The sequence below is a fragment of the Gambusia affinis genome, linkage group LG04 (genome assembly GCF_019740435.1).
Source record: "Gambusia affinis linkage group LG04, SWU_Gaff_1.0, whole genome shotgun sequence".
NCBI lineage: Eukaryota > Metazoa > Chordata > Actinopteri > Cyprinodontiformes > Poeciliidae > Gambusia > Gambusia affinis.
Window position 1 is genome coordinate 18,798,110 of NC_057871.1, and position 16,251 is coordinate 18,814,360.

General features: G+C 37.4%; 1 protein-coding gene across 1 annotated transcript in view; it reads right to left on the reverse strand.

Moving 5' to 3' along the window:
- Positions 1-15,874, reverse strand: part of LOC122829882 (neuronal acetylcholine receptor subunit alpha-7-like) — a 34,933-nt gene extending 19,059 nt beyond the window's left edge. Inside the window, exons 1-4 of the mRNA XM_044114780.1 lie at positions 15,423-15,874; positions 8,204-8,343; positions 5,855-5,899; positions 703-812 (exon numbers count right to left, since the gene is read on the reverse strand). Coding sequence (XP_043970715.1) covers positions 703-812; positions 5,855-5,899; positions 8,204-8,343; positions 15,423-15,492 — 365 coding nt within the window. The 5' untranslated portion in view covers positions 15,493-15,874. The remainder of the gene's footprint in view (positions 1-702; positions 813-5,854; positions 5,900-8,203; positions 8,344-15,422) is intronic.
- Between the last annotated feature and the right edge of the window lie 377 nt (positions 15,875-16,251).

The following is a 16,251-nucleotide window of genomic DNA, read 5'->3' on the forward strand; positions in this document are numbered from 1 at the left end:
CTTGCAGGATGAAGCCACTGTTGCTTATGAGTATCTGCACCTGCTGGCTGGAGCCATGACACAAAAAAGTTGAAAAATGTTCAACTTCCAGTGGACAGTACTCCAATAGCCTTAACAGTCACTACATCGCGATCCTTTGTGGTGGTGTATTAATTTCCTTATGAAAATTCTGCAGAAACTCCGTTGATATTATGCATTAAAAGTCAAAACCTTTGAGAAACGCTTTCAAAACTTGCGTTATTCATGATGTGAAATTAAGGTCATTCTGAAGCCAAAAGACTGGCTATTTTTTATTTATTTGTTTTTGGTAATTTTTTTCAGAATGCTTACTCATGTGGGTAAAATAGACAACACAAGAAAACTACAAAATTACAGAAGACAGTGGCTCAGGGAACCAAGGTGATTGTTGAACCTGAAAGTGAGCTGAACAGAGTTACAAATATGGCCATCAGACGGATCTCAGAATGACAAAATGCAAGGGACAAAAAAATAGATAAAAGGAGCAAACAAACCCAAAAAATAAAGCTGATTTAAAATAAAAAGTGGAATAAAACAGTAAAACAGAAACCCAAGAGATGACAACGTTTTCCCAATAAATCAAGACAGTCAAAAGCAACCAATAATATGAAAAGCATAAAGCATGACATGAGTTTTTTTAAAAAGCATGCAGGAGATAAGAAACCAGACACAAACAGACATTACCTGTTGTAGAGGAGGATATCTGGAACCCAAACCAGGTTGGAGGGAAAGCGAAGATTCTGAACCCCGGGGTAGTTCTCTGGGTTCCAGGACAGATAAATATCTGTCCAATGCTGGATCAAATTATAGAGAATAAGAAAGCTGATCAATAAATTTGCTTTACAATTAGGATGCAAAAGTTAAAAAAAAGGTTAGGTTTCTATTGATGCTGTTCACATAGATATATTTAATAAAAACAACACCTCTCCGTCTTCAGCTCTGGATATTAAAATGTTGATTCATGAGAAGATGCACCACCTACACTTAATCCTATTTTATGATAAATGCTGACACAGAGAGGCACTGGAAGATCAAAATTCCTCAAAAAACCTCTCCTTTTAAATGTGATTAACCTGAGGCCATCAAAAGTCAAACATTTCCCTATTACACAGGCTATTAGTTGTTGGCTGTTACACTTTGTCTCCAGCTCAGATAATGAATGTTGCCACTGAAAGTCTGCCAAGCCAACATTTGGCACTGCTCCCTGGAATCCCATCTGAGGTTGGCTCAATTCAGCAAAGAGCGAAGTGAGTCCAGCTCCACAGCATTTTAAAAGCACACACTGTTGCCTTTTAAATATTTATGACAAGTAACAAGTTAATCTGTCATCTGTAGTTATATGAATGCTGTGTGTTTTAGCCTTTAAGCATGTTTTGCTGTTATGTTCTTGTAGAAGAGTTGGACAGATGGATATAGGCACATGTTAAACCTTTAGGGCCCCTTCTCCGTGGAATAACCAAAGCCCCATATTTAAAATGGCCACTGCATATGGTGCACATCTGCTTAGCTCGCAATTGATGTAATCATGCATGCATGCAAATAGTATTCTTCCCCTCCATTTAGTAAGATTTTGTCTTGTATTAGTGGGCAAATGTTTTTCCCAGTAATAAAAACTCTGTTCTTTTCTGAAACATTTAATTCATGTCTGCTGACATATGTCTCCACTGAGGAGGCTAATGACTTAATTACCACACTTGCCATCACCAAACCTTGAAATGTTTGATGTTTCTTTTCACGTTGCTTGGCTGGGAAAGCACAACAAAGCAGTTAACCTTCAGCTCTTTGGTCAGGGAGGTGGACATTATCCGCAATGCAACGCAGCATCCGTCTAAGAATAGTTTTGGAGTTATGTAACAGGAATTTTAGTAGGCATCAGTAACTTGAGACAACCATAGTTAAAACAGTGTGATAATTGCTCTGAAAATCTATGATTACTATCAAGTTGTTTTAAAGCACAAGATACAAACGGAACAAATTGGAAATCCAACGGAAGCAGCAGCTAAAGCTGTGAAAATAATTCCATATATGGCACTGATTGCTTCTTGTCTTTTGGGTGATGTGAGCGTCTTCCTGTTTTTCTTGTCTTAGTATGCTTTCACCGTTGAGCCTCTTCAACACAAACCAGCAGAAAACAGATTCCGGGAATCAATATGGGCACAGAAATGTGTGTTTCTGTTTTCTGTATCTCTGTTCACCATCAGAAAATGCATGTGAGTGGAATTTGATTGGTGATGCAATATATATATATATATCCTCACAAGTATATAACCTGCACTTTAACTCGAGTTAAGCACGGTCTCAATCTCATTGTAATCTGCTGATGATAAATAAATCTTATCTTATCTTTACATCTAGACCATTATAACACACATAACTTGGATCTAAAACATGTACTCATCATTATGTCTGTATATTTAGGATTGTTGTCATGCTTTAAGGTACACCTCAGTCCTAAACTAAGATCTTTTGCAGCCTCTAACAAGTTTGGTTCCAGTGTTGCCTTGAATCTTGCAGAAGGAAAATGCATGCCTGGTCTACGGTGTTATCACTGTCAATGTTCATGGTTGTTATGGTGTGTTCAGCGCGTTAGCTGGAAAAACACAGAGAACATCAATTCAGCTTATCCTGCGCGCACTGCCATGCTTCCATACAGATTAGATTTGTGTATAGCTCATAACTGTGGAGTAAATAAATTCCCCCACTCGAGTTAAGGTATCAGGTACCCCATGGTTTCTCCTCACAAGTAACCATGGACCTTTTGGTTTTTTCTTTGATTAGCTTTCTCCTTCAGCAACCTGTTTCTTAAAGTAGGACAACATGTATTGATAGGTTTGCAGTTGTGCCATACTCTTTCCATTGCCTGATACAGAACTTATTAGTCCTCTGTAAGGTGCTGAAATGTGTTTATAACCTAATCCTGCTCTAAATTCTATTTTCTAAATTTTTTGGAAGTCTGTAATGTTGTTTACTCTTTAACATTCTCTTAAGAAACCCTCTGAGGCCTTCAGAAAACATCATTTTGTTTTCTAATCAGAATTCTTCTGAAAACAGTTCCTTGCACTGGATTTTATTTAGGGTTAAAAGGGCAAAACAGACTGAATACAAATGCACAAAACATTTTTCAGATTTTTATATGTAAAAAAAAATAATAATATAAACTATGCAGCATTTTTCATTCACTTGACAATTAAGCATCACTTGGTATTTGCCATTAAAACACAACACATTATCACTAAAATAATTCCCTAATTTTTCTCCAGTGCATGATATGCATCATATCTGCAGTTATCTTTATCATTCGCTAGAGGAGGAGAGAAAAGTAGAGCACAGATATGAACGAAAGCTAATCAGATTACAAATTTTCACGTCAAGATATGTAATGTAATCTCTGTCGATCACTCATGTTTCATAAGAATCCTCATATCATTCAGGATGCAGTTAATTTAAGCGTGCCTCTTTTCCATCCAACTATCTGACTGATTGTCTCCGGCTGCATAATCCATTTCTCAAGTCTCCTTACAATCCTGCTGCATCTGCAAAGACCTCATAAGCTACTGCACCAAAGTAGATGATGTATTAAAGATGTGGCTTCCTGAATAATTGATACATTCATAACCTGTAAGGAAGTCAGCAGCCAACTCAACCTTGACTGTATCATCTCTAATGGGCTGTTCTGACTGGCTCTGCTGTAATAATAAAGATAAGGATGTAAAGGCGTTCTACATACCTGGTTCTACCAATGTAACATTTTTCCTTACTACACAATGTAGTAAATATTTTTTTCTGCATATTTTTAGTTATTTTATTTTAAAATAAACTCTATAGTAGCTAAGTTCCTCCATGCAAAAGTTAAACCCAATGTCCTGTGTGTAGGACGTTTGGTTAAATACTTTTTAAAGGGACAGGGATTTTTTGTTTTCAAAGTGATCACTAACTGCACATGGGAATGTCTGAACTTCAGCTGTAAAAATGAGACGAAAATGAGTTGAAAACATGAAACTGAGACTAGAAGTAACAGGTTAATCAAAATTGGATGCAGCAAATTAGAAAATTGTTTTCTTATAATGCGTGCTAATATTAGCTGTAATATTCAGATTGTAGAGTCAGAATCAGGCGTGAAAAGACCCTAAGAGCATTATACTTAAGATTATATAGATTCTCAATCTTAATAATGAAAATGTCTATAATGGACATTTTCCCTTTTTTATTTTAATACTGAAGAAATTGTGTTTTTTTAAGAAACTGCCAACCTACAAATTGTCCAGAAAGACAATAGTGAAGGAGGTTTTTACTGAAGAAAAGCATTTAGTGTCAAAGGAGAGCTGAAGATGTATCAAGCAGTTCCGTCAGCCATCATATCTGAAGACCTCGCCGCATACTGGTGGAACCATCAAAAGACTTATCCCTTGCTGTCAGATCTTGCTTTTTCATATTTATGTGTTCAGGCTTCTTCTACACCCAGCGCACGCGTGTTCTCTACTGCAGGAGACAATATCCATCTAGAATGCTTGAGCATTCTGCCTAAGAGGGCAGATATGATAATTTTTCCTCACAAGAATAGTTTATGATTCAATTCCATGCTTGCTGCTAACCTGGACTGGATTTTACAAGTTGTTCTTTTCGTTTGTTTTTATTTTTATTTTTTACACCAGATTAGCCCATCAGTGGGATCTCAATAACTTGTTTTAAGTACCTGCTGCATCAGATACTAATATTTGTAATTGTCTTTTGATCAGCTTTTCAAAAACAAAGCTCTCTTAAGAAAGTGTACTCTTGTGAAAAGAAAATTTGTGGCATTTGTGTTGCAGTACATGCAGTATGTTTGATACTGGAAAATGTTAAATACATTCTAATATGTTCGACATGCTGGAATGTGTTTCCAATATGACTGTGGAAAATTTGTAAAATTATCTTCTGCGTAAAGCAAACTGAACTCTGCTCTGCTTCTACCTGCCAAATAGCTTTTCCTTTATTATTCAATGAGAATCACCCCATCTTTTTCACATCAATACTCATAATCCAGGTGGAAACTTGGTGCCCAAACTTATCAGCATTCAACCCACAAAGTCAGTTAAGCAGAAATATGACAGGATAAACAGCTTTATTTTGCTTTTACCCTTTTGTTCTGTTTTATCTGATGTCAAAATTATTGTTTTGCTTTCGAATTGATTTCTGTAAAGAATCTCAAGACATTTGTTCATTCTGGGTTCAGAGGTCAAAAACTGGTGGGATTAGTACGACTGCGGTTTGCCCATTAGCTTTCACCTACAAGTACAATAAAAAGAGAAATACAGATTTTTTTTGTCCAGTTTCAACAAAAGGTGAAGTGTGGACTGCTGACCCCCCCAATCAACTATGAAATATTTGTGAAGTTGTGAATAAGAAGTTCCCAATTGCTGTTCCTGTACAGTTCCAGACTACAGATTAGTTTGAACGACTTGGAGCTACAGCTCCTGCTTTGTTTTCCGCCGCCTCTGCCTGATGTGTTGTTTATCTGCACTTTTACTTTCACCTTAAAAGTAAAAGATGATTATTTACCCTGACGCAACCCGTGCTACCTTGATTGTTGGACCATCTAGAGTTTCAAGGATGAAACGCCTGAAACAATAAGGCTGCTTCCATAATGCTTATGAACCTACGAAGCAGCTCTGCATCACATGAGCTGCCAGTGATGCAGAGAGGTTTTCCTGATCCCTTCATCCTCTAAAACACAAACAAACATCTTGGTTGAATGAAAATAATTTTACGTCTAAACCCGCAAAAGGCATAAATAATTTTGAACTAAAATGTAAATGAAATACTGATCACCCAGCATTTACTTAGCAAAGAGACATACCAGTTGTAGCCATGCGTTTGTGATCAACACTTGGTTCTTTTCATCCTAGAGGGGGACAAGAGAAGACAGATAGGATTGTCAGCTGGAAGTAGAACTGGCTGTAAACAGATAGTAAATGAATATATGCTACGGGGAGAGAGAAACCAAAAAGAAAAAAAAAACTCTGCAAGGTTGGTAAACATAATTCGTGAGAATAACTGGCTGTGAAGTTAAAGCTGCATCCCAGATGAGTCAGAGCTGATGTGTTCTCTGAATGACAATAATGCACTCCAGCTTATTTAATGCAATGCCATGTGTACGCCCATTTGAGCAATGCAGCAATTGGAGTGAAATTACACATTATGAAATGACCAAAAGAAAGCATTTTATACACGGGTGACTTACAGAGAGTTCAGCAAGAGAGTACAGTGGTAAGGTTTCTGTTTTTTTGTCATGAAAGCAGAAAATCCCAGACCACTAAAGCTAACAGTCTGGGAAGACTGGAGGTAAGATTCAGGAAGCTGGATTAAAGATGAGAACAGAAATAAGTCATCCTGGTGCTGTTTGAAAAATATTCAAGAGCAAAAACACTTAAAAGTTACTAAAAGTGATTTGAGTGCATGTTATGTATGTAATGTCTAGTAGGTCACAGCAGCACTGCATGTAATTTGTTCACATAATATTTTACCCATGATGAAAAACAGTCGAATGCAGCCGGCTCAACCCGCTGAACGCATTTTGTTTTATTTGACTGCGATAAAAATCTCTCAAACAAAAACTCCTCAACGGTATTTTTTCTTATCCCTTCCCTGTCATCTTGTTTCATGGCTTTTTTTGCTCTCTTTGGAAATATGAAAATCGGTACACTGTGAAACACTCAGAGAGGTTTGCTTAGATATACAAAGAAAGATTGCACTGGGATATTGAAGTTTTTCTGCGCTTGTGTTTATGTTTACCTATAACTCAAATGGCGAATTAAATGCTCAAATGTTCAACATATAGGAAAACTATTAAACAAAATTCAACTTGATTTATATTTGGAGTTAATTCTTTGCTGACATTGCGTAGTGACAAATCTGTGTGTGTCTGTCTGGGCTTTTGTTATCATTTTTGGTGTTGGACTCCATCTGTTGGCCGTAACCTGACCCAGTTTTATGGTTACAGAATAACACGGGAGCAGATGGAGAAATCAGAGACCACATCCCACACAAACAAACCCACAAGAACTCCCAGATTTACATTATTCACTACTGCCCAGGAAGCATTAATTCATTTGGTTTTTTCCAGCTTATCTATTATGTATTGTACCATCAAACCGCACAGCTAATAACAAGGAACACAAACATCCTTCCATTTTCTATATGTGCTTAATATATGAACACATGGCAAATATGTAAAACGTGGCTTGTGACAAGTGCTACTATAAAATAACAATCTCTGACAGTAAAATGAGGCAAAGTAGCTACATAATATGATAACTGTAAGGGGAAACATCTTTCGTCTCACTTAATTAGTTTTTGTTTCCAGTTTGTTATTTTACAGCACTGTAACAATTAGCTAAAATGTTGCTTAAGAGGTTGTGAGTTGGCATTAATAGTGCAATATATATATTGCAAGTTGGCATATGCCACTTTCTATTATACAGCATGCATGAAAAAATGTCTTATGACAGGGCTGGGTCAAGGATGTGACAGTGTGTCAGATTGTTGTTTTTTTTTATTTCCCTTTGGTTGAGTGCTCTGTCGGAGTGGTGGGTCTAAGCAGCAGGAGGTTGTCCTGTTGTCCTGTGAGGTGGAAGGTATGGAGAACAGGAGGAAAAACATAATGAAGAGCAGCTGAGCACTGATGGAATAAAACATAACGGATGACAGAGCAGCTATCTAAACTACAGTTAGGTCTTTGTCAGAGCTGCAAGCTTGACATGAAAAAGATTGGGCAATGTGATTCCTTTTATATTTAATGGTGTTCCAGGAAAAGGAATGTAGGACACAGGAAATGAGAGGTATGGTATTTTTATGGAAGCACCTAATAATGTGAAAGTCAAGACGAAGAAAAAACTCTATTACCTCATTAGGCTGTGTGAGACTCACTAGTGTCCAATATTTCATTTTGCTAAAGTTGTGGCAGTTTTAATCAGTGGAGGAAATAAAAACTTGGTATAAAAATAATAAATGTTAACTTTTTTTTTAATTCCAAAAATGTCCATCATGACAGATTCTTTTCATAACAAATTCCAACACTGGAGAACAGGAGTACAGTCGTTGGAACGGGTTTCACAGAGCAATCGATTGTTTCCTAGCTTTAAATATGCTGGTTAAAATATTATTTTGCATTTACCTAAAATATAAATTGTATTTAACAAACACTCACCACGTCAATAATCTGTAGCAATGTCAGGCCAAGTTCCACAAGAATAGGGGCAGAGTCGTTTTGGACTGGTCTCTCCAGACGGTTGTAGTTTAGCATCAGTTCGTGGTACAGTTTCCTCTGGTACACGCCACAGTGACAAGCTGGATGGGACAGATGGACAGTTACTGCAGGACATCTGGCAGGGAACCGATTTAGAAGAGAGAACTATTAGAAGGTAAAGGGTACCAGTGGTTTATAGTGCAAAACAAGAAGCAAGGTGAAAAACACCAACACAAATCTCACAATCGTCCTTACTTGTCATGTTTTAGTAATTCAAACAAACACTAAAGATGTCTGCTGCATTAGAAACCCTTGTTTAAAACTTAGGGTCTCTTTACAAAGAAAGCTGATCATATATAACTAGCAGCACAGATGAAAAGCATATAAACCCAAATAGAAAAGAGGTGATAACCATGGAGAGTTGGATAACAACTGTGAAAAGAGACAAAAAAATAAATGTCAACGTTCATGTCAAATTATCCACATCCTTTATAAAAACATCAAACATATTAATTTACTGTATGCAATTCAATCTGCCTGCTTGTTTGTATTTCTGACATTGTTTCTGCAAAACTAACCCTCAACAGAAGAACAAATTAAATCAAAGAAAGCATATTGCAATGTGCCCATTATAAACTCACTAAACTTTAATTTGTTAGTTGTAGTTTCACTGAATCTCCTTTATATTCATTAGATCTCAAAAGAATATTGTTCACAAAATAAACAACCCATGCATCTGTACCAGGAATGAACGTTACACTGTATTCCCTTTGCAAGGCAAACTCAGTTATTCATGAATGAGCATAAATTCTCTTTGGCACCATGTTACTTAAATTGTTTGCATATTTTCAAAAGACTGTTTAAACACCTCAAAGTAACCATAAAATGTTTAATGGAATAAACATTCACCAACTTAAACCTGTTGGTGAACAGTGACCGACTGCTGCATCCTAGCTGCACAAAGCAGAGTTACTCTATAACCATCACTACTCCTGACAAACTAAGTGTCTATAACATTGCTGTTGTTTGCAGCTTATATTAGCCCTGCTATTTGAACCTTTTGTTCACATCTTGAAAATAGCTTGCTGCTATTTTTGACATTTCTTTTAATTTAAATATGCTATTTTCAATAACGGATGTTAATTTGACCTTACTGTACAGACCCTTGTATTTTTAAGTTGTTAACCTCTGTGTGAATATGCGTGCTTATGCATATCTTTAACTTGCTGATTGTTCATGTGAATTTCTCCATGGATCTTTCTATTCTATTCTTCTATTCTATGTAATAGTATTGTCTCTGCTTTGACATTAAGACATTCCAACTGGGAAAAAAAACACATTGCCTTTAAAAAGAAATCCCATAAAATTGAAATGAAGTTACTTTTACCACAATCCACTTCAGGCCTGCTATCAGGAGAACATTCATTTATCTTCTTAAATGTTTCAGCCCTCAGACTCACATTTTAGCTGCAAATGAAAAGGTCTCAGCCCTCGTCTTCCCACTGACCCCAATCCAAATTAGCTCTTGTCCCAACATATTTTACCAATTACCAAGTGACAACCAATATATCTGTGTGGCCACGAAACTGTGTGGCTGGCATTATTAGCTAATGAAGCAAAAATAAAGAAAGATGCCCCCTGCGCATTTGTGTGCGAAGGTTTTGGCAAGTGTCAGATTGTGTATCCCTGAATCTGGGTTTGAAAGGAAATCTGCATAATAGGAAAGCATGTAAGTCAACAGAATTACGGAGAAGCACTGGAGTGGAGTGAACCAAGAAAAGACGTTCTGAGTAGCAGACAGTTCTGTCAGGATGCAGTGGCAAAAAGTACACACATCTAAGGGGCAGGCAACATATACTGTACAGTCTTCAACTTCAAAGTGGAATAATTATTCAACTCTGTATTATTTTTTTTTTCAGGATTATCACATTAAGGGAAATTGGTTTTGTATTTTTTTCTGATTAAGTGCAAATACTGAGTTGCTGCTACAAGAGAGTGATGGGTGGCAAGGTTTACTTTTGCAAATTACGCCAAATAATTAGTGCAGTTAGTTTTGGAAAAATCTAAATTGTGCACATTATTTAATTCCAAAAAAAAAACAAAAACAAGACCATCAAAAACTTTTGTAGTAGAAACATTAAACGGGCAGACATGCTGCTCAAAAAGCAAATAAGTGTTTTCCATGATAATTTTATGAAGCAAGAATCCTTTTTTTTCTCTCCCTCCCCTCCAGGGGGTCTCTTGTGGGCTCTAGTGTCCCTTATTTGAAAGTAGGCTGACAGGAAAGGGGGAAGACATGTGGTAAATGTTGACAAGCCCGTGAATTGAACCCACGACGGCCGTGTCGAGGACTCAAGGCCTCCAAACGTGGGTCACGCTACGGCACCTACGCCACCACAGCACGCCCACAAGAATCCTTTTTTATGAGTTTATTCAATGGGGATTTTAGACATGCCTTTCACTAAACAATGCAATCACTGACCTGCAAAGGTTTAATGCTTGTTTTCGGGACACATTGCTTCTTCACGTTGCAACGCTAGGCATGATGTTGAGACTGAGAGCAAATGTGAGATCTCAGTGTTCGTTATTCAACCACAATCGCTGTGCATCATTAACGCCAGTAGCAATCATCTGGAAGCAAGCTGCTTCTAAATCCCACCACTTAACTCTTCCTCTTTCAAAATGAGGCTTAAGACGACACATCCACTTCACACATCCAGTTTCCTGACAACAACTAGAAAGTTTACCACAGGGCTGCTAGGGAAGATGTGTCAGCTGGATTGGATTCATTTTGCATTTAAGAATATTTCAAAATAGTAGAATCTTGAGATAAATCTAAAATACATTCTTCACTTTGAACACATGGCTTGTCTGATGCCTACATGGTAAAAGCAGAACTTTGAGATGTTGTAGGAGAATGGCAGATTTGCATAAAAGAGGTCTGCCTACAGTGCAACTGTACTGCAAGTAAAACAAAAAAAATGCATTTAATATGAGTCTTTCACTCTTCATGGTACATCCTGCAAACAAATAATTATTTACACTCTTGGCATTCCCGCTGTTCCCATTCTGTTTGTCACAGTGACAATCACAGTTGTTTTCTTTCTTACCTGTTCTTCTTTTCACATGGCCTTAGTACACTGTCAGTGTTTGTTTCTAAAGAAAAAAAAACGGCAATCTACTGTATCACATCTAAAAACCCTGCTGTAGCTTTAGAAACTGGAAGGCAATTTTAAGAAACAGTAACAAGGAATAGTACCTGAATTAAAACTCCACATGTAAACTGTGGGTTCAATGTTTTTTTAGCTTCTCTGATTTATTTATTTTTATTTTTTCACTATTACAGTCAATAAATGAGCTTTCAAAACTGGATTTAGGCTGAATGCTTTATGAGAGAGAAACTATGCCAAATTATGCATTTTAAGGAAAAAGCTCTCATCTGAATTTCTTGTCACAAGTCCCAGATGACAGGGAGTGTATCTGATGTATCTCTACGTTACCACCAGACATGATCATGATGCAACAAATTCACCTGTATTGGAACATATGTTTTTGACTGGCCCAAAATTTAAATGCTAGATCATCATCGAATGACCAGAGCATGTCTTTGTATGTTTTTTGACGTGTGACAGTTGTTCATAGCTGCAATGAACACAAACATGTCAAAGTTGACTTTTAAAATGGCTGATTCTAAATGGACTTGCTTTTTAGATTTTGCTATAGCATCCTCATGTCATGCACACATGAGATGTTTTCATGACCTTGGAGTTTCATACTCAAAAGACCCTATTAAAGATCTTTGTGATGAGACAGTTATTATACCTAACATGATACATTGCACACGTGTGATGTAAAAAAATATATATAGATTTATTTCTTCTTGGCCACACAGCCTTTCATAACAATCCATTACGTTCTATACTTCTCGACATGCCACAAAGCATTCCCCAGGCCCAATCACCCGCTAAGGAGTCATTTGTGTTCTACGTCTCTGTTTGACTCATACGCTCTGCTACTGTTTAGATTCCTGATTATTTTTTGCTGTTTTCCTATACATTTAGGATTCCTCAGTGTTTATTTATTTAGCGTATGACTAGTTTCTAACCCAGGTGAGCAACCTCCAGATATACCATGAGAAAGCAGCACTGCTTGCTGTTTCAGAGTGACTTGTGGCAGACTGAGTTCCTGCTGAGAGAGGAATGAATGGGGCATTACTTGGATTTTACAGCGCCACGTTAAGTCCCCGAACCTCACATTGTGCTGAAAAAAAGAAAACAAAAGCGCAATATGACTTGGATGTAACGTGTAACGCAACAGTTTTGCAGAAATGTAGTGAAGTTGAAAGTACCGATACTTACTGTAAAATGTAGTGGAGTAAAAGTCGAAAGCATCCAAGATTTAATCTACTTAAGTAAAGTACAGATACACAAACATTGTACTTAATAAGTACACCACTGGTTTTGGTACACTGAACTGTATCAACACCAGTATGGTGATCTTGATTTGCTCACTTTTCAAAACTATACCCTCTCTTCACGAGATGCATTTTGGAAAAGCTTTTACATCAACATAGAGCAGCTGTAAAAAAATAAAATTAAAAAAAGTTAAAATCTTTATTCCCCTGAAGCAAAGTCATAACATTTTTATAACATATCAGTTTTTTCCCCCATTTTACCAGATCAGCATAAAGCTTTCAATGACCAGGAGGGAACTCCAACAGCTTGTAGCTTCAAGCAAAAACAAAAAATAAACAAAAGTGGCCACTTTATACCAGTAAGCCAAAGACGGACTTTTGTAGAGTGAATATTTAATGGATCCCAAAAGGCAGGTCAGTTTACAGACTGTAGTAAGTTTAAAACAGTAAATACACTTGCAACACAACACCAACTGGGATCAGCAGGCATGAGCAACTGAAAAACAATCTGTGGGCAGAAAGACATTAGCTGAATGTCTGACAAGAATAATTAAAATTTAAGTCTGGCAATTGCAGACTGACAGTCCAGTTTTATCTGTCTCTTGAAAGTTAAATTATTTGATCTGATTAAAAAAAGAGGCTGGAATGGTTAAGCTAAGTTTTTCATTGGATTATTACTACATAATCTTTAATGCTACTTCTTTCAAGATGTGCACAAAGGAAGTCTGTGCAGCAGCCTTTTGAAGACATTCTATTTCATTTCAGGACAGTCAAAATTAAAGGTTCTGCTCAGGGGGAATCCCCTTCTACAAAGACAGGCTGAATACTGATCAGCCTCAAGCAATCTGCACATAGAGGAGACTTGGTCAAGTTTTAATACTGAATGAAAGCATGCCGTTTTGTGAAATGTGCTTTGAAAAATCAATGTCAGTCCAGAATATGACAGGGAGCACAATTATGCATTTAAATTTTTTGACCTCTTGATCCCCTTTAGACTCCCAATTTATGATAAAATATTTTAATTATAGCTGTAGCAAAATCCCCAACACTTTCAAGTCACGTAAATAACTCCAGAGGGTTTATTGCCTAACAATATGTTTAGTTGTGCATTTCTCTGAAGCCGATGAGAACTATTCAACACTGGAATTAATACTCAGCAAACATGGATGATTAGGCAATCTTAGCTTTGTCTCGATTACATGCTGTTTTGCATAATACTTGAAATAGTTACAAATATACTTAGTAAGAGTTTCCTAATCAACATTGTGGATAAGTGTTTTGCTGAGTTGTATGCCCAGGCCTCAGGACCGCTGAACGATACAGAGGGTGTCCTAACTACATCATTTTGAAGATAGCATTAAATCTTTCTGAACGATAATCTAAAACAAAAAACAAAGTCTTTTTTATGTTGAATTTACTCACATGTCATTCTAAATACCCACTAATACAACCAGGGCCATTTCTCCAGCAGTCATCGGGCAAGAGGTGGGGTACAGCCTGGACAGGTCGCCAGTCCATCGTAGGGCAACACAGGGACACACAGGATGAACTACCATTCATGTAAACCCCACCAGTGGCGGTTTTAGATCAGATTTACAGGGGTGAAACAAATATATCCAAAAAAACCCCCAGCAAAAGCAAAGCAATATTTCATTGTTTAATATAGCATATTAAGTCAGCCAAAGAACCGCTCCAAAGCTGTAAGTCAGTCAAAATCACGAAACTCTGATCCACACATCTCTACTTCAGAGTGATTTCATTTTAATTTTGTATGAGCAAGTGAACCAAAACTCAAAACTTTTTGAGGATTCCACTTTTATTGAAGTGTTTTAGAGTTGGTTTTTCTCAGTATTCAAATGAAATAAAACAGCATACAAGCAACATTTAAAAACTCTAATTTCATTTTCACCTAAAATCCAGACTGTCACTTTTGTGTCAGACATGTTAGATTCCTTGAAGTTTTTTCCAATGCTGCATCTAATGACCTAACTGGGCTGCATCAAGATCAGGACAGCAAGGTGAAAGATTAGCCTCTTCATAGTTTAGCCTTAGAAACGTCTAAATAATTGCTCCTCCCCCCCATCACCTCAACAACCTTCATTGTCCTTATTTTCAAGATTTTTTCTTCTTCATTATTTCAAGTTATATCAGACACACCAAAGCATTCAGTGTCTTATAATGCTCAGTTTTGTGTGTGGTTAAATATGGACTGTTTATTTCTATTTGACAATTTGTTACTGTCTGTGCAATGACAATAAAGCTAGTTTTATGATGTAGCCTGTGGTAAAGCATTTTGAATCAGATTATCAGTGTCTGCAGCTGCAGATTATAACGACAGACCTCATGAACTCTACGCACCTGCGGGACTTCCTCCATATTGAGAGGCAGACGTTGCGGGGAAACAAGGGGGACTCACTGGTTTTTAAGCACACTGATCCATAAACTTAATATATGACATTTGTTTCCCAACAATTAAGCTGTGGAAACCTATAGAATTAAATTCAATGAAGAACGACGAAAAAAATAAACAATGCAAAGAGTAATCTATGTAGGAATTACTTTTGACTAAAAAACAATGACAAAACCATCCACCATAAAATCCCACAGGATACCCCTTGGGTATAGATCTCTCTCATGCCAGATGTGGCCACATCTGGTATGAGCGACAGCAGCTCTCACCTCTCAGAGACATTGCCTCTCGGGCGAAACAACAGGGAAACACGAGCATTTTAACAAACGTGGCCTGAATAGGAGACGGTAACCCACCTTGATAGTAAAACGTCGCCCACAGGTAAACTCCAACCAATACAGGTCCATTGCTTTTCCGAAGCTCCATCGCAGCTTCAGATCGGAAGTCCCCCCGTGAAGCCCGCTGGAAATGCCAAACTTGGAAGGAGAGGAGCCTTGACAGACTGCTGGTGCTGCTCTCCCTCTCGGTCTCGGTCCTCCTCGTTGGATGCTCGGGCAGACGCGGACACGCTGGCACATTCACACGCAGGATGTCTGTCTTCTCGTGTTTGGGTCGACTGTCACTTCAAAAGTCACTTTGAATCCAGCTGCCCTCTCTCTCCCTCTCTCTCTTCCTGCGCTCAGATTTAAAAAAAATTTTTTTTTACATATCAGATTTTCGGAGCTGAGCGAAATCCTGCAAACTTCCTCAGGTTTGTCACCCCCGGTCACATTAGGCTCGTTTATGCAGGGTGACTTTCAGAGCGCTGCTGAATCTGCATAATGTCAATAGCGCTCTATCAGAGGGACAAGCCACGCCCCTTCAATCTAACTAACCTTGAAACTTTTTTTTTTTTTTTTACTCATGCTCCAGATTTATTGTAAGACCAGGAATAATTGAACTGTTTTATGTTGCCAATCTGAAATGTTATGTTTTTAACACAAATGAGAAAAATATACTTTAAAAAAGTATACTTAAAAGTAGATTTGGCTGGTTTTTCCCACTTGCAACACCAATTACTATTTTTGTCTTGGAAATTGCAGTTGTGTGACCCAACATAGTGTAATGCAATGACTATCTAGAAAACAGTGAAAAAAACTTAACTGCTGTCTCATAAAAATGTACAGTAAATATAATGTTTTATCG